Below are 21,740 nucleotides of genomic sequence, written 5' to 3' on the forward strand. Positions count from 1 at the left end.
TAGTTAGCTACCTGAGGATTTGAGTTCTGCCTTTTATTTTATATGCGGAAATAGGTAGGGCAAGCAAAACCCTCACTTTTTCTTTTTTCATTTAAGTTGTCGTCACACTTTGGGTCCCCAGCCGAATTGAGACTCAGTATCTTAGCCAATGCCTTTATTTATACGTGAGGCAATTTAGATGGGGAGTGGTTAAAAGACTTCAGCAAAGATGTGAGTCCTACAGCTGAGCAGAGAGCTAGGTCTTTCAGCTTGTCCCCACGCTCTTTCTCCAGCCAGTAGGACCCTCCTTCCAGTGGGGGTAACCCTCTTTGTCTGCCGGTGGGAGATGGCAGACATTCGCGGGACCAGACTGGGGAGTGTGAGGGGTCTGGGCATGGGGTTAGACTGGGATGCCAGTTCTGGCCCAGACCCTTTCCAGTTGAGCACACAAGTTACCTTTGCAACTGATTTTCCTTGTTCTGTAATATTACGGATTGCTATAGTACCCGGGGGGTCATCGGGAAGATGAAATGAGCTGGCGTCTGTAAAGTACCTAATTGACTACCTAGTATGTAATAGGTATTTGATCGTGAGTAACTCTCATAATCAATGAGAATTGGCTTTCTGGACAAAGATTCTTTCTAAAATGGATCCGTAAGGCTCTGGCAAGGATTAAGTGAAATTATACATAATGGTTAGCATGTGCCTGGCAAATGGTCAGAATTCAGTACCCAGTGGTAGCAATTATACAGTTAGAATGGAAATTGTTCATTGCCGTGTAACAAATTACATATAGCTGATTAAAAACATAAATAGAAATAGGATGCATTTCCCCATTTTGGAAGTTACTATTTTAGGTGGCATTTTTCCCCAGTCATTTGAAATTTTTTTTACAACCACAATCATCAGTTATATTGATAAAGGATTGCTTAATTTTATAATATGACATTTTTCCTTTAGCCCTGGTTCTTAGTTTTTTGTGCCTATATAGTCACACGAAATTTATTCAGCATTGTCATGGAACTGGCCCATATTATGTTATTAAAGTAATTCATTAATTCTTGAATTTTTATTATAGAAAAATAATAAATATATTATTTTTATTATATACAGTTTAGATGTAGAGACAGTTACAAAGATTGTATAGAGGATTTTAGTATTTCCTGTGCCTCATTTCTTCTGTTGTTAAATCTTACTGTGTATAATTGTCTCAACTAGTCAGCTGGTATCAACGCAGTCTTCTTTTTTTGTTTTTTAAAGATTTTATTTATTTATTTGACAGAGAGAGAGATCACAAGTAGGCAGAGAGGCAGGCAGAGAGGGAGGGGGAAGCAGGCTCCCCACTGAGCACAGAGCCCGATGTGGGGCTTGATCCCAGGATCCTGAGATCATGACCTGAGCCGAAGGCAGGGGCTTAACCCACTGAGCCACCCAGGTGCTCCTCGACCCATTATTTAATAAATTCTGTGCTTTATTCAGATTTTGTTCGTTAACCCCTAATGTCCTTTTCCGGGTTCCGACCCCATCCAGGATCCCATCACATGTAGTCATTTCTCTTTAGCTGCCTCTTGGCAGTTACGGTTTCTCACTTTGTTTGTTTTTGATGACTTTAATGGTTTTACGGAGTACTGATCAGGTGTTTTATCATGGTTTCACTGGAGTTCTGGGTTTTGGGAGGATGACCACACAGATGAGGTGCCGTTCTCATCGTATCAGGGCAGATGTTCTCAACATGACTGTTTAGTGGTGTTGTTCATCTTGACCACCTGGCTGATGGCTGGAGTGTTTGTCAGATTTCTCTACTATACAGTTCGTTTTTTTCCTTTGCTTTTCCATGTTCTACTCCTTGGAAGTGAGTCACTAAAAGTGAAGCCCACACTTCAGTGGTGGGGGGTTAAACTCCACCTCCTTGAGAGGAGAGTGTCTACATAAATTATTCTCATTTTTTTCTGTATAGAAGATTGGTCTCTTTTCCCATTTCTTTTTTTTAGTAATTATTTATATCAATATGGACTCATGGATTCATGGTTGTAGTTGGCTATAATTCTGTATCTTTATTTTGTGATTCGAATTTTTCCAGCTTTGGCCAGTGGGAGCTCTGCTTCTGTGTCCTTCTAAAGTACTCCCATTTGGTTTGGCCTTTGTTTCTTGAGCACTTTGTCACTTTGTTTTGTTTTGTTTTTTGAGCACTTGCTGGCACTAAAAGGTGCTCCAGGCTCTATTACATCTCCCCCTTGCCCCAGTCCTGGACCCAGACATTTCTCCACCTTTGGAGCATGGAGTTGGAAACCAAGATCTGGTCTCAGATAAATGAGCTTTTTCTTGTGCTGAAGTCAAAGCAGAGGTAAGAGATTTTATGTCCCAATTGTCCCAATTGCTTTCCTCACTTTTCTTTGCATTTTACTTCACTGAAAACCCTGGGGGAATAGATTTGTCGTCCCCACAGGTGGGGTTCATCTTTTGAATGTGTGCATATGTCACAGGGCATATTTATAGTTACCTGTTTAAAAAAATCCAAATTAGAAAGAACCATAACTTGAGCTAAGGAGATTCAGACGGCTCCTCTGCTTCCTACAGTCAGGAGCTCTTCAGTTACTTGATTTCTAAGAATGACAGGGAATAATTCTTGACAGGAAGTGTTTTATTTATTTTTTTCCATGAATTCAAATTAGAGTAAGGGAATTAAAAAAATGTTCTCAGTTATAAGAGTGGGTAGAGAGGCATCATAATTCTTTTGCTGCCTTTGAAGTTTTAGACATTTTTCTTGTTTCTCTTTAAACTCTATAATGTTTTGCATGCACTTGGCATAGGAGAGGACCCTTTGCTGATTTCCTCCCAGCTTTGATCCAGTTTTTCTTCTTCCAACTTTTCCTGTTTATGCCCTGTAGTTCTCTTTGGTTAAGCCTAAAACAACCTTTTGAATGAATTAGCACTTTTATTTTATGGTGCTTTCTTTTAATTTTTTTTTTTTCCATTGGGATTTCATCATTAAATATGTTCACAGCAAGACTGATGTGTGCTTATTTTCACTTCTTGTATTGAAAGGGCATCCTCCCATCTGTGCTCCCTGCATCATTCCCCCTGTAGAACCTGTTGTACTGCTGGAAGGCGCCAAATAGTTGCATCTCAGAAGGGTTTTTGTGCCATTTTGGTTGTCTCCTTGCTGATCTGTATACATAGTAACTAGTGTTGATTTGGAGAGTTTTGGAAAAATGATGTAGGTATAGATGTACTCAGCGTATTTTAGGAGCCACCAGAATTGGTAAAAAAAGGAAAGCACTCCTAAAATTGTCTTATTCTTTGCCCTCTTGTTTTTAAGTCTTCAACTCTTTGTAGCAAAATTGTAGAAATAACAGGAATAATCGCATTCATCTTTTCATCTGTAACATGACTCCTGTGTGTTTAGATTTTTTTTTTAAATTTATTTATTGGACAGACAGAGATCACAAGTAGGCAGAGAGACAGGCAGAGAGAGAGGAGGAGGCAGGCTCCCTGCTGAGCAGAGAGCTTGATGCGGGGCTCGATCCCAGGACCCTGAGATAATGACCTGAGCTGAAGGCAGAGGTTTTAACCCACTGAGCCACCAAAGCGCCCCACTCCTGTGTGTTTAAATACCTAGAGTTTCTGTCTTTCTCTTTGTCATTTTTTCTTTCTCTCTCTCTCTGTCTCTCTCTTCTTTTGGTTCTAGTTCTTTTCCAGTAGTCTTCTGTTTAACCAGAAGGGAAAGATGATAATATGAAGTCTTTAAAGTATTTGTTGCATTTATTTGTGTGGTTTTATAAGACTTTATTTTATGAAAGCTTTCATCTGAAAATATTTTTTAAACAGTGTATAATTATTTTTATTTCTTAGCGATGAGCAGAATTTATCCATGTGGAATAATTGTTCTTTATGTATATATTTGTTTTGAATCTTTCTGTGTTGTTTTTTGTTCTGCGTAGCTTAGGACTGTTAAAATATGCCTTGTGTAAATACGTGAGTGACACAAAAGATTTTTGCTAGGAGATCTGAGTCAGGCAGACCTTATCCATGCAACTGCCTAACCCTTTCTAAGACCTGACCCTATCCATTTCTTCTATTAAAACATATTTACTGATGCTCCCAGCATCATGAATACTTATGGCTAATAGGCTACTCTGTAGAATACCTGTGACTTTCTGTTTCCACCAGTTGAAATATATGCTTATCAGTAGTTCCTTGTTTGTTCCTAATCCGTGTAGGTCTGTTGTATGTTCAGTTACGGCATAGTTTAGTAAACTCTTAACACAAATATATGAAATGTGAATGCAAAAGAGAATTGTGGTTTCTATATAAATGGAGTTGCAGTGCTTTGGAAAGTCTCAAGATAGGTCACAAAAAAAAAGTGCTATCAAATTTCTGTTAACATTTAGGAAGAAACATCATGAAAATCGAGAAAAACTGTCCCATGAAAGTCTTTAGATTCTTGTTCTGTTTTAAAGAAATAGAGAGTGTAGATTGCAGGTACCGCGCGCGGTTGTGGTGTATGTGACTCATGCCTTCTCTCAGGGAACCACACTTTGGGGCAAGGCTGTGACTGTCATCAGAGCGGTGATGGATTTAATCTCATTCGTGGACTCAAAGTGAAAGTAAATGTTTAAGTTTTAAATGTGTGGTAGTTATCTATTATAATTTAACAAGCCATACCGAAGCTTAATAGCTTAAAGTAAAAACCACTTACTATCTGTTACAGTACTGAGTAGTTCTGCTTCTCACGGTGTTGGCTTGGGTTCAGGGACAGCTGGAAGATCCAAAATAGCCTCACTCACAAGTGAGCACGTTGGTGCCGGCTGTCAGCTGGAAGCTCAGCGAGACTTTGACCTCCCGAGTTCTCCTTCGTGCAGCCTCTCTACCTGGCTGGGCTGGGCTTGGAAGACCATGGCGGTCTCAGGGTAGCTGGGCTTCTTCCCTGGTGGCTAGCTTCCCCTCAAGTTCCCAGCTGTAACTGGTCCAGCGTCACTTGGACTACAGCTCATTCGTTAATGCAGGCACAGGGTCCCTCCAGATCAAGAGGAGGTGATTATAGGAAGGTGGGAATACTGGGAGGCCATCAAAGTGACAGCCACCGGAGACGTTTCAGTTTTTTAAGTGTGCATGTTTCATTTTTAATGCTTTCGATAGGTATTTTTAAAATTAACTGGCTGACCACAGATCCCAGTGACATTTGATAAGAAGGCTTCTAATAAGTGAAAGTGTTTGCAAGCAAACTTATTTATAGTAATTTGATTAAGACTTGTATTCTCACTAATTAGAGTGGGGACATAAGAATTTCAGCCCATGTGAATCTGATTCCAAAACTATTACTCCTTACGCTATACTCCATTGCAGCTGTTTTGGATAGTGGATCGTTATCTTGGCACCTAGGGTTATAGTATCACAATAACATTATTAGCAGAAATCAACCATTGTTTCATTCTTGCAGCCTTTAAAAAATTACATTCTTCAAATAATTGTGGTTGCATTTTAATAGAGTTTAGATAATGATTAAGTCCAATGTATTAAAGATAATATTATTTGCCTCACAAATTCACTTATTCAGCAGATATTAATGGGCACATTGTGTGCACCAGGCACTGTTCTAGACAGCTGAGAAACAGTGGTAAAACAATAGATGTGGTCCCCACCCTCACAGAGCTTTGGGTGTAGTTGAGGGGGGGCATAGTTCTTGTTCATTTCCATGGGACATCTTGTTTTTTTTAATCTACTTCTGTTAAAAAAAAAAGATTAATTTTAGTTAAAAAGAAAAAGTCTGTCTGTCTTGAAAACTAAGTAGGTTTTCAAGATCTTATACTCTGAATCAGTGAAGAAGTGAACTAGCAAATGTCGGATGAGTTTGAGGTTTGACGACAGTTTACTTGGAGGTTAGCTGTGTAGATCAGCTAACTTATTAATTGGCTCTTCCAATATGAACCAACCATGCAACCTCAAATTTAGCTTAGCTCCTTTTGATGTATACCACGGGCCAAGCAAGCTATACAAGCTCTTTAAAAAGGAAACCTAGAAAATCTATCGTCTCTGCCTCTTCCTCCTTCCCTCATCTTCCCTCAGCAGCAGAGGTCTTCCTCTCATCATTATTTAATAGAGAATAGGTTATTGAGGAGGTGGATGGAAGTGGCTGAGAGGACCTCACACAGGTGAGGACTGTACTTCATAAGTGACTAAAATATCTTATTTCTAAGGACTTTGCTAAAGAACTAATGGAGTTTTTTTTTTTAGGGCTTTTGCAAAACCACATATTTTTGAGCTCCTCTAATCCAACTTCATTATTTCATAGATGAACTATTTCAGGCACCATATGGTTTACCTACTGTGTCAGAGCGGAACTGTGTAACCCTAAGTTACTTGAATTTTTGTCTTGTCTTCCATACATTTTCCATTGAAAAATGACAGCATCCTCCCCGCCCTCCCCCAACCCCCGCCTTAGGTTGAATTCAAGACATACTTTTGTTAGACCAGGTTCTATGTCAAATGAATAGTACTTCAGTAAAGTTTTATGTTAAAAGAGCGAGGCATTGTTTTATGTGACTGTCAGAAGTTTAGCAGTAGAAAGAAATTTCACATTTCTGTGTTTTTCAGCACAAATAAGGCCAGTGTTTCAGGGCAATTGATGTAGACCTTGTACTACTTTCCTTATCCAAGATAATTGGTACCCATAGAAATATTCGGAACTAGTCAGCTGACCACATTAGCTCATCTCACATGAGCTAATCAAAAATGAGGTTTTGGATGGTTTTAGTTAATTGAAATGATGCAGGTTCTTTTGAACTTAACCGCTAGTGCTTATATTCCTAGATTTTATGTATAATTTTTTTTTCTTTTACAGAAAAAAAGTGAAAGTTTTGCTTGATTTTCCTTCCCACTCTCTATTACATATTGCTTCTAGGTTAAGATTCCCCAAACTAAATTTTTCCTCTGGCTCCTTTTATGATTTTTCTCTTCATTATTGGTTTTCAGCAATTTGATTATGATATGCAGTTTGTGGAGCTGCTTGGATCTGTGAACTTTCAGTTTACTTCAGATTTGGAAAATTTTCAGCCCTTAATTTGTAGATTTTTTCAGTGCCTTCCTTTTTTCATTTTGGATTCTAATAACATGTGTTATACTGCTTGATACTGTCCCACAGATAACTGATGCTCTGTTCTTCTTCTTTTTCTTTATTTTTTCCTTAATCTTTTCCTAATTCATATTGGATAGTTTCTGTTGCTGTGTCTTCAAGTTCACAGATATTTTCTTCTGCTGTGTCTCATCTGCTTTTAAATCCCACCCAGAGTATTTCTCATTTCAGATACAGTTTTCATCTTTGCAAGCTCTGCTTGAGTAATTTCTGGTCTGCTTCTTGATCTTTTCCCCTCGTTTGGGTCATAGTTTCCTTTCCTTGGTAACTTTTGATAGGTTGGCAGACATTGTGAGTGTTATTTATTGAATGCTAGACTTTATTTTAATGTCTTTTGTTTTCAAAGATTTTATTTATTCATTTGACAGAGAGAGATCACAAGTAGGCAGAGAAGCAGACAGAGAGGAGGAAGCAGGCTCCCCGCTGAGCAGAGAGCCGGATGTGGGGCTCCATCCCAGGACCCTGGGATCATGACCTGAGCCGAAGGCAGAGGCTTTAACCCACGAGCCACCCAGGCGCCCCATTTTAATGTCTTTAAATATTTCTGGGCTCTGTACTGACATGTGCTAAGTTACTAAGTTAATTGGATGGAATGTATTAACATTTCCAATAAGTGTGGATAGCATCTTGATGGGGTTAAGTAAATCTTAAGAAAGTATTAAATGCATAACTTCACCTTTATATAATGTCTGTTCTAAAGTTTATTTTAATTTTGAGTTATATAGTATCTGGCAGCCCCATATGGCATTTTTTTCTACCTTGTTTTCTATGTGGTATAATGATTAAAGAGTGAGGAAATACAATGTTTTATCTTATTTTAAGGCATTGTTTATGACAGTATTCCTCTTTGCTTCCATGTGATTCTTTATATTTGCTGTTAGGGTAATTAAATAATTTGGAAATACTCTGAAATCAGTAGTGTTTATTTTATCTGTGTGAGGGTATAAAGACTTTGTTTTATGATGGGTGCAGGTTTAAAAACAAGAGATATTTAGCTTCTGTACAAGTATTACAGGGACTTAGTCTTCTACTTTTATTTGGAGAGTGCAGCCAAATGAAATTTTCCATGTGTAAAGAATAACTTGCCCATAGTTGGATGACAGCACAACAGAAATATTTTTTGTTTCCCCAAATTAAATTTTTACATAAAAGCTAACGTTTTTACTATGTATGCTGTTTTTGACTCGTTTTATCTCCTAAAGCACCAGACTTATTTCCATCATATGCAGATTAGACAGGGGTACTCACTTGAAAGATAAACGTCATGACTCTGACCTTAGTTTGGGGGCCTGCCATTGGAGACTTGGCTCACTTAAGTTTGGACGCCTTCAGTCCCCCTTCAAAAAATCCGCCTCCACTTTTCCTTGTGTTTGATTAACTTATTCATCCACGCATGACTGCTGGATACTAGTGAAACATACCATTTTATGTGCCTGTTTTATATTTTAATGTTTTCCACATAGCTGTTTATTTCCATTGTTTTGTTTTGATTATTTTGAATATTCACAACTGAATTTCCTGAAGTGTTTAGAATGTTGACTTTACAAATTAGGTCTTAGTCTTTTTCTTAGTTTTAGAAAGATTATGTCAGGTATGCAGTCACCTGTCTACTAAGGCTGTGACTTAGCCTTAGGTCTTCCGTCTGCTGAGTTCACTTCTCTCCTCACTGCAGAGAGCATGTTCTCAATGAGGTCTTGTTCGTTCCTTTATCTGACTCTGTTTTTCTCTTTAGCCTGGTATTCCATGCTGTCTGGCCTTGATGGATGGAACTGGCTAGATGTTTGTGCCTTAGTTTTTGTTTTTTTTTTTTAAGATTTTATATATTTATTTGACAGAAAGAGAGAGAGAGGGAGAGATCACAAGTAGGCAGGTAGAGAGAAAAGGAGGGGAAGCAGATTCCCTGCTGAGTTGAGAGCCCGGTGCAGGGTGATGTGCGGCGAAGTGGGGCTCACTGAGAGACGATGCGGGGCTCGATCCTAGGACTCTGAGATCATGAACTGAGCCCAAGGCAGAGGTTTAGCCCACTGAGCCACCCAGGTGCCCCTGCGCCTTAGTTTTGTAGTGATTACTATTCTATTATATGAAATATATTATTGTGCTAAACAACACTGAATGGTTTTGAACGCTATCCGAGAAACTTTGAGATACAAAAGTAATGAAATACATTGTCCTTCCTTACCATGGACTTTATCCTTGTGGGGAAGAAAAACGTTATAGAATTTAATTTGAAAGAATTTAAAAGATGCTATAAATGTTAAAATGGTCTCCAGTCCTATACCATGCTGAACTCAAAGATATACTTCTCTCTCTCTCTCTCTCTCTTTTAAAGATTTTAATTTCAATTTCAATTTCAATTTTTTTTAAAGATTTTTATTTTTAAGTAAGCTCTGCGCCCAACCTGGGGCTTGAACTCACAATGAGATCAAGAGTCAAATGCTCTACTGACTAAGCCGGCCTGGTACCCCCACTCTTAATGTTAAGCAGATGAGTAAGGAACTCAGGTGCTTTAGTGGGTTGCAGATGGGTCTGGTGATTTCCAAGGCTTAGAATAGGAAGAGTAGCCATCATTGAGCGAACCCCCAGTCTATATTACCCTTTTGTTAAGCCTGCATTATTGAATTTAATCCTCATTGGAGTCTAAGTATTACCCTTGCTTTGTAAATGTGCACTGTGAAGATTTTAAATAATTTGGCTAAGGTCCACATAACTAATAGCCAGCACAGTCAGGATTTGAATCGAAGTCCCTCAGACCACAAAATCTGCAGTAATCATTCCAAAACTGCTAGTAAGCACTACAATCCGGGGAGATCAGATTAGCGACCTTGTCCTGTGTAGCCATGCCTTCTCATCAGTTGAATCAACTGTTTCATAGTGAGTGTGGAAGAAGTGGATGTAAGGAAATTCAAATTCATCTGGAGGTTGTATTATTTGTTGTATGACTCTGTGATACTTCAGTTATGTGGTTAGCCTAAGGGAATACGTATATGTAAAACCTATTTTTAATTTTGTTCACAGTTTTATTTGTTGTAGTTAGTTTTCAGGGCATGTCATTTGTATGTCTTAATGTGTGCCCATATGTGTGGGTACACAGTACTCACTCACAGTGGCTAGAATAGTCTTGTCTGGTTAAATCAGTTTTGACTTGTCCGAGGAATTCTTTATGGATTTCAGTGCTATAAATTTATATAATTCTGCAGCATTTTTGTTTTTTGGAAGTTCGTTTTCTAAAGTTTTGTCAGTGTAATTCAATAAAATGGTGTCATCTATTTTAGAGTGGTTTTCCTTTTTCCATCTTGATTTTTATAATGACTTTGATTTTTATATCAGGATAAAAGTTGCCAGGAAGAACACTGGTTGTACCTTGGACATAGTTTGGAGTTATGTTTGCAAAATATGAAGTGTATTTTAGAAAGAATATTCAGAACGGGCCGGACTGTGATATATATTTATAAGGAACTTCATGATTGATTCCTTCTAGTTTGCCAAGATTGTATATGTTCTGTTTGTATCAGTAAGTTTTTTGTTGTTGTTAGCTTTGCAAAGATAGAACTGTATCAAAATAGTGATATTATTTGAGAAGTTGGCTGGGGATAGACGATTGGAAAGAAGCATTGCCAGAGAACAAGGTGAGGAGGAGTTGAGTTTTGAAGGTGAAGACAAACTAATTCCTTTCTCTTATTCTACCGTGTCCTTCTCCCGCAGCCCCTCTTCCCCCCGAGCTCTGCGCTGTCGTGGTTCGCAGAGAACATAGAAACACTGACCTGCCCTAAGTTGTCAGAAGCCCCTGCTTTGCTGCTCGGATCACAGGAGAGCGCCCCATGCTTCCTGTTGTGTGTGCTTTGAAGAGAGGAAGCGCGGCCCTGCGGTCCAGGGCAGGGTTGAGCTTGCCCCGCTCATCCCCGAGCCTCGGGGGCCGGCACAAAGCTGCGTGCTTCGGTCTCTCCCAGTTGTGTCTTCTGGTCCTTTGCTCTCCTTTTCCTCATTCTGTAAGTTTTTAGGTTTAAACTCATTTCTGTCAGAATTCTGTAAACACCAGAAGCTACACACCAGCTCTGCCCGTGTGACACTCGGATGGTCTGGGGTCAGAGCAGAAGCTGTCACAGACGTCCCTGCCTTTGGGCAAAAAAGTTCTCCCGTGAGTTCCACAAGTACAGATAGAGGAGAAAGACCACATTGCTGAGGAGGAGACGAAGCCATAGAAAAGTTTTACAAGGAGTTCTTAAAAGAAGCTTCAAGAAGTTTAAATTTGAGTTCACTTACAGCATTACTGAATATTTTCTCTGCTCTCTGTCTTTCATAGGCCAGAGTGCACATTGGGAGATTCAGCTTGCAGGAATTCTGAGTCTGATGCAGAGGACTTTTCAGATGAAGCCAACACGGAGAACCTTTATGGCACCTCTCCCCCCAGCACACCTCGGCAGATGAAACGCATGTCCGCCAAGCACCAGAGGAATAGCGTAGGGAAGCCTGCCGGTCGATCCGGTGTGAAAGGTGAGTCTGGTATTTACAAAGATACACAGGCCTGGCACTTGCAGTGCATAATCTGTGTAACATGTAACTACTGATTGATCCTTTCTATGAAAATGTTTTTCCTTTTATATTAAGTTTGATTTTGATGCTGCTTTTAAATTTTACTTCTTAATTTTTTGAATTACTGCCATTAGCAGTATTGTTAATAGAGGAGAAAATCATCCACCAGAGATAGAAAGGTTTGTCCTGTGTAGTTGCTAAAGCTGGTGGCGTGAGGCATTTGTATTCCGTTTGGTCAGTAGAAGAGGCCAAGCGTGCCTGAATCCGTGCACTCATCTAAGACGGCTGCTGATACATGAGTGAGGTGCCTTTTTAAAATTCTTTGCATCTCTAGCTTTTGTCTTCCAGACGTGATGTCCTGGGCAGTTTGGGAGAGGCAGGGCTGGGCTTCCCTAACCAGCCTGTGACCTGTGCTCTCTGGCAGTGGCCCTGAAGCTGCCCTAAGTGTGCACAGTCCACCTGCTTGCTAACAGTGCCTGGACGGTACCGTGCACCCCATCGGTCCGTGCACCACGGACAGAGCTTGTGTTCTACTTTTCTCTTTCTTTGATGTCTCAGAGCCCAGATAATGTTCTGTTCCTAGAAGCTGGGAGTGTTTTCTGTTTTCATTTCATACTTCCTCCAACATGTCACAGCTTTGCTTTTCTGAGGTACATAAATCAAATCATGCTGACCTGCTGCCTCTTTGTTCCCTCCTGTCTGGCTTAGATCCTCAGGTCACTGAAGCCTGATGGTTTTAGGATTCCCCTATTAATTTCAGCGAGCCACTTGTCCTAAAACTGATCTCGGAGCTTTTTGGAATTCATTCATCTCTTTCTGCATAAAATACAGATTTTCTTCTTTATCTTATCTGAGAAGTTTCCCCTATCACAGGCTCTCCCTTACTGACATCAAGTTCATGCCCATTTCTCTCTTTCCTTGGCCTATGTTCTCCCTTTCTGTTTGGCCACGTTCCCCTTCCCACACATATCTTCCACACGTTGGCCTCTTGTGGTTGTAAGGTGGCAAGTTCACTCTGTGTCCCTGTTGTAGCCCTTCCTCAAGAAAGAAGGCAGGCAAGATAAATCGATTCTGTTATATTCATTTGCTTGGGTGAAATCTTGACCCAGGAAGAAATCCTAAGCAGTAATAGTCTTTCTTTTCCACAGGGAAAGTGATTTTTTTGCCTTCTTTTTTTATTTTAAGGAGCTTAAAAATTTTCAGGTTAGTCAATTGTTTATTATTAAAGATTTTATTTATTTTAGAGAGACAGAGTGCATGTGCACAGGCGGGGGGAGGAGCAGATGGAGAGGGACAAACAGACTCCGTGCTGAGTGTGGAGCCCATCGTGGGGCCCGGTTCCACTGTCCTGCGATCATGACCCGAGCCAAAGTCAAGAGTCAGATGCTTAACCAACAGAGCCACCTAGGTGCCCCAGGATTTTTTTATTTTTATGTAATCTCTGTACCCAAAGTGGGGCTCGAACTTACAATCCCAAGATCGAGAGTCACATTCTCTCCTGACTGAGGCAGCCAGGTGCCCTAATTCTTTACTTTATTTGCACTAGGATATTAACCTGTGACCTGTACTTAACTACCCTAAGAAATTAATAGCTTTCCATTGCAATTTATCATCTTTAAAATCAGTCTTTATTCATTTTCTCAAGGATGTCTGTAGAAGCTCCTTATCTAAAACAAGTGTCACTGAAGTAGCACCTACAGAATCACTGTTAGTTAATACAGATTCTCTTCGATCTGGTAAAACTGAGACGATACCAGTAGCACATCTGCTTTTTCTTTACTTGATGGTCCATACTATTTTAGAATAGGAGTTGAGGGCATAACTCTCACATTTTATAGATTGAGAAACTGAGGTCTAGAGTTTTTAAAGCAACTTGAGGCCAGAAAGCTAGAGATGGGGACAGGACTATTTTTAAAAATAGTTCTCCTGGGGCTTGATTTGGACTTTTTCCCGTATAAGCAGCAGATACTAAGCTCACCTGAAGGCAGTACTTGAGTTAATTTTACTGTCTCTCACTAATCAGAAATCCAGTCACTGGATTTTTAAAAAAATATTTATTTATTTCTGGGACGCCTGGGTGGCTCAGTTGGTTAAGCCACTGCCTTCGGCTCAGGTCATGATCCCAGGGTTCTGGGATCGAGCCCCACATTGGCCTCTCTGCTCAGCAGGGAGCCTGCTTCTCTCGCTGCCTCTGCCTGCCACTCTGCCTGCTTGTGTGTACTCTCTCTGTCTGTCAAATAAATAAATAAAATCCTTAAAAAACACATTTATTTATTTGAGAGAAAGAGAGAGAGAGAGAGAGCGCATGCGCACGTGCATGCATGGGGGTGGAGAGGGTCAGAGGGAGAGGGAGAGAGAAATGTAAGCAGACGCTGTGCTGAGTGCAGAGCCTGGATGTGAGGCTTCATCTTAGGACCCTGAGATCACTACTGAGCCGAAAGCAAGAGTTGGGACTCTTAACTGACTGTGTTACCCACGTGCCCCCCGTCACTAGCCATTTGTTGAGCTCCTACCGTCCTTCCAGGGTGTGTGGGAAATGGAAGATGGAAGTTTGTCTCTTCACCTTCAATTTCTTTCAACTGTTTATTTCATAAAATTACAGACTTTGAGATCTGGAGGGGGTCTTGGAGACCACTTATTCCAGTTCCTGCTGTTTTTCAGGTGAAGAAATGGATGGCCATCTGTCTTTTGACTTGTACCTGTCTAACAGCAGACTTAAGAAACCAAAATCCTTAAAAACTTACTCTTTTTTCTTACTGTAAAAGATTATGTGTTACAGGAAATTTAGAAACTACAGACAAAAAGATATAAAAATACCTGTAAACCCAACACACGGAAATACTAACTTTTACCATCTATGGTGAAAGCCCCATCTCGCGTGGGAAGCGTGCAGGTCGACAGCAGCGCAGGCCCAGGCGGTCGAGCTGGGGCGAAGGGTGGTGAGGAGAGGCTGCCGTGGGTGTCCACAGGAGGGAGAGGGAGGAGTGAGCGGGGTGCCCTGGGGCTAGAAGACTGCTGAACAAGTGACATTTGTGCTGTGACCTGAAGGCTGAGGCCAGGAGACCCATGTTTCAAACTAGTGTGTGATTCATGATAATATATTGGTCCCTCAGTATTTTCTATAGCTTTTAGAATTAGTTAGGTTGGTCAGATTTATTTTAAAAGCTTCCCAAGGGAATATGAACTGTGCATTCTTTCTTTCTCACTGCCACAGGCCAGGGCTCTCTGAATCATATTATTCACTTTAGAACTGCAGTCCAAGTTGGACTCATCATTTTAATAAATGTCACCAATAATATTTGCATTTTCCTGGTTATCTATTGCTGTGTAACAAACCACCCCACAACTTAGTGGCATGAAAGAACAATCATTTTATTGTGCTCATGATACTGTGGCCCACATATTTAGGCAGGTCACAGCTTGTCTCAAACCCATCATGTCTAGAGCTTTAGCTGGAATGGCTCAGTTGGCTGGAGATACTGTCATGGCCCTAAGTGTGAGCTTTAGTTCCTCTCCACATGGTCCAAGATGGCTCCTTTACTCACATGTCTGGCATCTGGGTGGAGAGCGGGCTGGCATTGATTTTTTTCCCCACGTGACCTTCCACATGGCTATTCTGGGATTCTTCACAGCATACTTGTTCTGGGTAATTAGGATTCTTATGTGGCAGTTAGCTTTCCCTTAGAGCAAGGGTCATGAGAGATCAGGGTGAAAGTTGTAAGGGTTCTTAGCTTAGGAAGTCATACAGCACCACTTCTCCTGCGTGCTTTGGCCACACAGGGCCACCAAAAGTCAGTGTGGAAGGGGACCACACAGGGCATTTCAGCAGCAGGAGGTGTGGTTGTGGGCTGTAAGGGACCAGCTCCTACCTGCATTTGATATAAAGCTTTGGGGAATTAGTTTCTGGTCATCATACTGTCTTTGTGCTTCCAGCCCCTCTCCGTTGTAAATGGAGACAACATCATAAGCATTCCTGAAGGACTAGAAGGACCCAGAAAGGTAACTGAGGGCACTATGTTGCAAGGAGATGAGAGTAACCATTAATATTTTTTTAAAACAATGGTAGCCATTGTCGTGAACTGATTATATGGATATGATTCTTTAAATATTTTTATTACTATAGGCTGAGAATAACTACTACTAATCTACAGTAGTAAATAACTACCATAGATTCATTTTTTATAATTGGAAATTCAGCCCCAGGCCACTTTCTAACCAGCTGGCTGTAAATGGAGAGTTCCCATGAGACTCTTTTTAGGTTCCATAATTTGCTAGAACTGTACACAGAACTCAAAACACACTTTACTTGTGTTTGCGGTTTATTATAAAGGACTCAGGAATAGCCAAATGGAAGAGATGTATAGGACAAGGTGTGGGGGGTGACATGGGCCTTCCAGATCCCACGGGCATTAGCCTGTCACTGCCTGGATGTTGTTCACCAGCGTGGAAACTCATCACATTTCCTTGTTAAAGAGTTTTTAGAGAGCTTACTCTCGAGACTGCCCCCTCCAGCCCCTTTCTGGGAGGTTAGGGTGGTGGATGGGGGGTGCTGAAGGTCCAGCCCACTAATTATTAGTTCCCTAGGACCAGCGCCATCCTGAGGCTACTCTCTAGTAGCACCCCTTAGCATAAATACAGATGTGATTGAAAGGGGCTCCTTTTGAATAATTATTCAGGAGATTCCAAGAGTTTTTAGCAGTTCTGTGCCAGGAATCTGGACAAAACCCAAATATATTTCTTATTATACTTCGGTGAGCAGCTGCTAGCAAAGGTATGAGAAGATGGCAGCTTTGATACAAGGCTAATGGGAATGTAAATGTCTTAATCCTTGTGGGAAAGTGATTTTGTTAATTCAGTCAAGTGGTGGTTGGTTATGTCCTTGACCCTGCACATCCACCACTGGGAGTAGACTCTAGAGAAGTTCTGCAAATGGACACAACAAATCCTGTACGAAGATTCACTGTGTCTTTCATTGTTTGTGATTTCTAAGCATAACATGCAGTTGCGTAACCACCAAGCAGGGTAATTCAAAACAAGTTTCTGTCTTAGTGATTATCTGAGCTGTCAGGGGATCGAGGAGAGAGGAGACCCTGGCTGGGAGATGAAGGACATAGGTGAGGTCGCCATTGTTGGTATGGGATGGAAAGGGGGTTTGTGTGTGAAGGATGAAAGAGGTGAGGTAGTCATTGTTGTATCGTTTTCTTCCTTGATGTTGGTGGACTCTCAAATGATTGCCAGTTTAGAAGTGTGCAAAAAAATATTTTCTCCCAATTTTGGCATTTCCCTGGGAATGTTAAAGACATTTTTGTTTTTTGAAACATGAACTTCTGCTTTTAGAAGCTGTGATAAATATGATAGCAATGTTATGATGTCTAGGTATGAATGGTTAGTTCCTTATTACCTAAGAAAAGTCCGTTGTGTGACATCCTGACTGACGTAACCTACCAGTTAAGCTCTTGAATTAGCTCACTGACCAGGCTTAATTTCATACTTTGATGAGTAACAGAATTTAATTGAGGTATTATTTAAATTGTACTTTTGGATAATGATAAATAACTGCCAAACTACAGCAATTAAGATTGTAATTTTGGACAATAATTAGTCATACACAGCTGTTCTTCTTAAAATCGGTTTAAGGGAGAGATGGTCATACTATCTCATCCTTCAATTTTTGTGCCTTTTAACATAGCAGAAGGAAGTAAATCTAGCTCATCTCACAGTTTAAATAGGTAAAATAAGAATTAAAACACTCAAGCCACATCCTTTTCAGAGTGAATCTGCCTATAATCCATATGAGCTCTGTTTTGCCAGCAGTATTATAACATACTGCAGTAGCCAGGCTATAGAGAGAGAACGAATATCTCAAGATATTTATATCGGAATTTGAACCTATGTGCACATATGCATATACACATATTGATTTCCCTATCATAAACAAATACCTCAAAGTATATATGTACGTGCGTGTGTGTAAAAGTCTTGTGTTTTCGCTAACAGTAGTAGGATTAGCAACTTGGTTTTGAGAGCGTAATACTGCTGTAAAATTGAGCTGATTTGATCGTAGAGTTGACCCTTGAACAACGCCGGGCCAGGGGTTGGGGGCCAACCCCAAGTAGTGTCAAAATTTGGTGTATAACTTTTGACTCCCCAACAACTTAACTTGTAATAGCTTACTGTTGACCGGAAGCCTTACCATGACATAAATAGTTGAATAACATATTTTTTATATGTATTATGTACTTTATTCTTACAATGCAGTAAGCTAGAGAAAATAAATTTTTACTTTTTTTATTATTATTTTTTAGAGAGGGTGGGGGAGGGGCAGAGGGTTAGAGAATCTTAAGTAGGCTCCATGCCTAGTGTGGAGTCCAGGGGAGGGCTTGATCTCAAAATCCTGAGATCATGACCACATCTAAATCAAGAGTCAGACACTTCACTGACTGAGCCACCCAGACAATCTGAAAACGAAATTTTTTTTTTAAAGATTTTATTTATTTGAGAGAGAGAGAGAGAGAGAGACAGAGAATGAAAGCATGAGAGGGGAGGTCAGAGGGAGAAACCAGACTCACCATGGAGCTGGGAGCCCGAGATGGGACTGCATCCCAGGACTCCGGGATCATGACCTGAGCTGAAGGCAGCGGCTTAACGAACTGAGCCACCCAGGTACCCAAAAAGGAAGAAAATCTAAGAAAAAGTACATTTACAGTATATGTAAAAAAAAATCTGTGTATAAGTGGACCATGCAGTTCAAACCCTTGTTGTTCAAGGGGTCAACTGTATGGTCAATCACATGATAGTTCATTGTTAACATTAACTAGAGTGGACTTAAATCTGTATTTCAGCTCTGTAGTCTAAACTCAGCCTCATAGTCAAAGTTCTGTTTCAGGCTCTCCATATACAGACTCACTGTTGCAGCCACTCGCTTCTTTTTGCCTTTGTGTCTTTTCGTGCTCTTCTACTCTGGCTTAAAAGATACTCTTGACTTTCTTGCTACCTTCGTTTGAGCTCCATCCATTCTCCAAAGCCCCCAGTCAAGTACTTGGTGTTATTTAAAGTCTTTACAGATTAGTTACCCTCTATAATCTGTCCTTTATGCCACTCATTGTCTAACCTTTCCTTGGGCGGTTAGTACTGGTCTATGAGCACTGTGACAGGTATTAACAGTGGTGTGATGATACGAACATGGCTTAGGATCCCTGTCCTAATAGTCACCATCTGTTGATGTTTCATGGTAGTCTTCACAGTGTTGTGAAGATTATGATAGTCTCTGTACAGCTTCTACTTGAAAATGAGGGGGTTAAGGAAAACGTTTCCCAAAATATGCCATTCTTGCCAGGTTGAATCAGACACTGGGAGTGGGCCCAGGAGTCCGCATTTTAGCAGGAACCTAAGTGCTTCTTAATGTTGACTGATATTTGAGAACAATGAATTCGACCTCTAAGCCCCTGCAGATTGCTGACATTGTTTGATAATCCAGGACATCATTGCTCTAATGACCGTCTCCCACTTAGAGGCAAAGAGCAGCTATCTGTTTATGCTTACTCATTTGAGAGCTTGAGGAAGGGTGGGGTGTTGAGTATGGATAGTACTCATAGGGGAGAGCAGAAGTATTTCAAAGACTTGATAAAAAATATATTTTATACATATTCTAAGGAGCCAGTTCTAGATATAGACGGTGGGAAAATTCAGTTGACTGTCTCATGTCTGTTTAAACAAGTGAATCATATCCCTTGTCATTGGTTGCTTTTGGTTTCATTATAAATTTTTTTTTCTTTTCCTTTTCATGTTCTGATTAGGCAGGAATTATTGGTGATTGGCCAAAGGAAAAAGTAACTACTTTGGAAGATCGCTGTAACTGCACTAACCAAATCACACCACTTAATTTACAGCCACTCAGATCAGTTGTTCCATTAGTCTTACTGAAGTTATTATGAACTAGTGTTGTAAGACTATAATAGGACTTGTCATGTAATACATTCTGTATACTTCTAATTTATTGTCCTTTTCAGAAGCTGTTTATAGTTGACTTTTTATTTTTATTTTTTTTAATTTCTTTTCAGTGTAACAGACTTTTTATTAATTGCAAAGGGATTAAGTATTAAAAGAAAACTAGATATAGAAACAAACTTATCCATTATTAATGGCCTTTCAAGTTATTATTAAAAGTTTTATACTCATGTCAGATTGGGTAGAGACAGAATATAAAGTGCTTGGGAATAAAAACTGTGTCTCAGTTTATAGATTTCTTTCTACCCCCAACACCGTAGTACTTTTCAATCTCCCTTAACTGATAGGTCCCTTGGGTTTCATAGAGGACTACCTGGTCCCTGAATGCTAGGAAATACTCTTGTCTTTCTGTTGTCCATCACAAATCTATTATTTGAAAAGTATAGCTACTGATAAAATAAATAGATTGATTTTTTCTTTCCTGTAGTAGTTAGACTAGAGGTTAGGTCTATTTTAAGTTTAAATGACATCATTTTAAAACACAATATATCAATTTCCATTTGTGAATTTTTTTTTCCAAAACTAACTTGGTTTTTTGTTTTGAAAAATAAAAAAAAAACCTCTTATGTTCCATCTTGTGCCTTTCCCAATTTGCTTTTCTTTACACACATTGTAAACCCAAATAAGCCATTGCTTTATGTAGACACAAAGTTTTAAAACATTGTATAATACACCATTTTGTATGCTGTGAGGTAAGCTTAACAAGATTTGTGTGTAATCTGCAAAAATTAGTTTCTTAGGCTACTAAAATTTGATTCTTCTTACCCAGAAAAACGGTACCATGGCATTTCCCCCCCATTTTAAGTCCTTTTAATTGAAGTGTAAAGATCAAGGTGGAGAAGTTTTATTTTTTAATACTTTCATGCTCTGAATATTAGTTTCCTAGAAAATATAGCATAGGTTTGGGCATAATGTTAATAGCCCAATCTTCCAGAGTTATGAAAAACTATCCCAGCTACTCTCAGCAGCTTTGTTTTCCTTAGAATCTTTAAATCATGGTTTAGAAGAATATTTATGAATTATATAGGCCAAGTAATACATTTGCACTGTTTACTGTTACTTTCAAATTATAAACCGTATGCAGACATTCTCTGGCCATTATCAGTGATGTTATTCTGTATTGTTTTATCATGTTTTGTTAGGATCCTAAATCCTAAACTAAAAAAAAAACCTGTTATTTGTTACATAAATATTTGATTTCTTTGATTCAAAACCATTTATTTGGATGTGTGTACCAATACCATCTTCTCTTCTAGGTCTGCATTCCCTCTCTTCTGTACACATTTCTTGGATGTTCTTAGGTATTTTCCTGGTATTAAATAACATGCGTATATACTGATGACTTCAAATCTGTATCTTTGGGTTTCTCTCCTGAGCTCAAGACCCACATTACTTACCTACAAACATCACCAACATAGCTTTCCATAGGCACCTCCAACTTCATGTATTAAAAACTAAACTCATTATCTTTACCTCTAGCCTTAAATAGTGATACCACGTACATCATTTCGTGTTTCACACTGACAAAGTGTAGTATAAATTCCTGCCTTGAAAAATAAAATATCGTGGAGTTAAGTTTGGAAGAACTTGTTAGCTTTGCTTTCAAATAACCATTGGTTTACTACGTAGAGATGAATGGTGTGTATGTGCTATGTCAATAAAGGTATAAAGAACACAATTAAAATATCAAAGAGGAGTCAAAGTCTGGGCTTGGGCAAATTTTTTATGAATGAATATTGATAGGCATTTGTAGCTAGAAACAAAATTGTGAAGAAATTTCTTGAATGGGTTGCATAAAAATTTTTCAGACCTTAGAAATAAGGTAGATTAAAACTACAGATAAAAATTCTATCATTTAAAAATACTGGTAATTTAAAAGTAGTAATAACCATTTTTATATTAAAATATAGCAAAAATCCCAGATCGATAAAAGCCTTTTTGATGGGCCATAAAGGAAATTAGTGCACATGAGTGCTTGTCGGGTAGGGGGAGGGCCAGGGGGAGAGGGAGACACAAAATCCTAGGCAGGGTCTATGCCCAGAGGGGGCCCCAATATGGGGCTCAGTCTCCTGACCCTAAGATCATGACCTGA

At 39.6% G+C, this 21,740-nt stretch overlaps 1 protein-coding gene across 3 annotated transcripts in view; it reads left to right on the forward strand.

Moving 5' to 3' along the window:
- The first annotated feature begins 2,240 nt into the window (after window positions 1-2,240).
- MAP3K4 (mitogen-activated protein kinase kinase kinase 4) overlaps window positions 2,241-21,740 on the forward strand; it is an 83,565-nt gene continuing 64,065 nt past the window's right edge. For all 3 annotated transcript variants that reach the window (XM_032837259.1, XM_032837258.1, XM_032837260.1), the window contains exons 1-2: window positions 2,241-2,323; window positions 11,412-11,602. In XM_032837259.1, the coding sequence (XP_032693150.1) occupies window positions 2,256-2,323; window positions 11,412-11,602 (259 nt within the window). In that variant the 5' untranslated portion in view covers window positions 2,241-2,255. The remainder of the gene's footprint in view (window positions 2,324-11,411; window positions 11,603-21,740) is intronic.

The sequence above is a fragment of the Lontra canadensis genome, unplaced genomic scaffold (assembly GCF_010015895.1).
Source record: "Lontra canadensis isolate GAN:19392208 unplaced genomic scaffold, GSC_riverotter_1.0 scaffold97, whole genome shotgun sequence".
In the NCBI taxonomy this organism is placed as follows: domain Eukaryota; kingdom Metazoa; phylum Chordata; class Mammalia; order Carnivora; family Mustelidae; genus Lontra; species Lontra canadensis.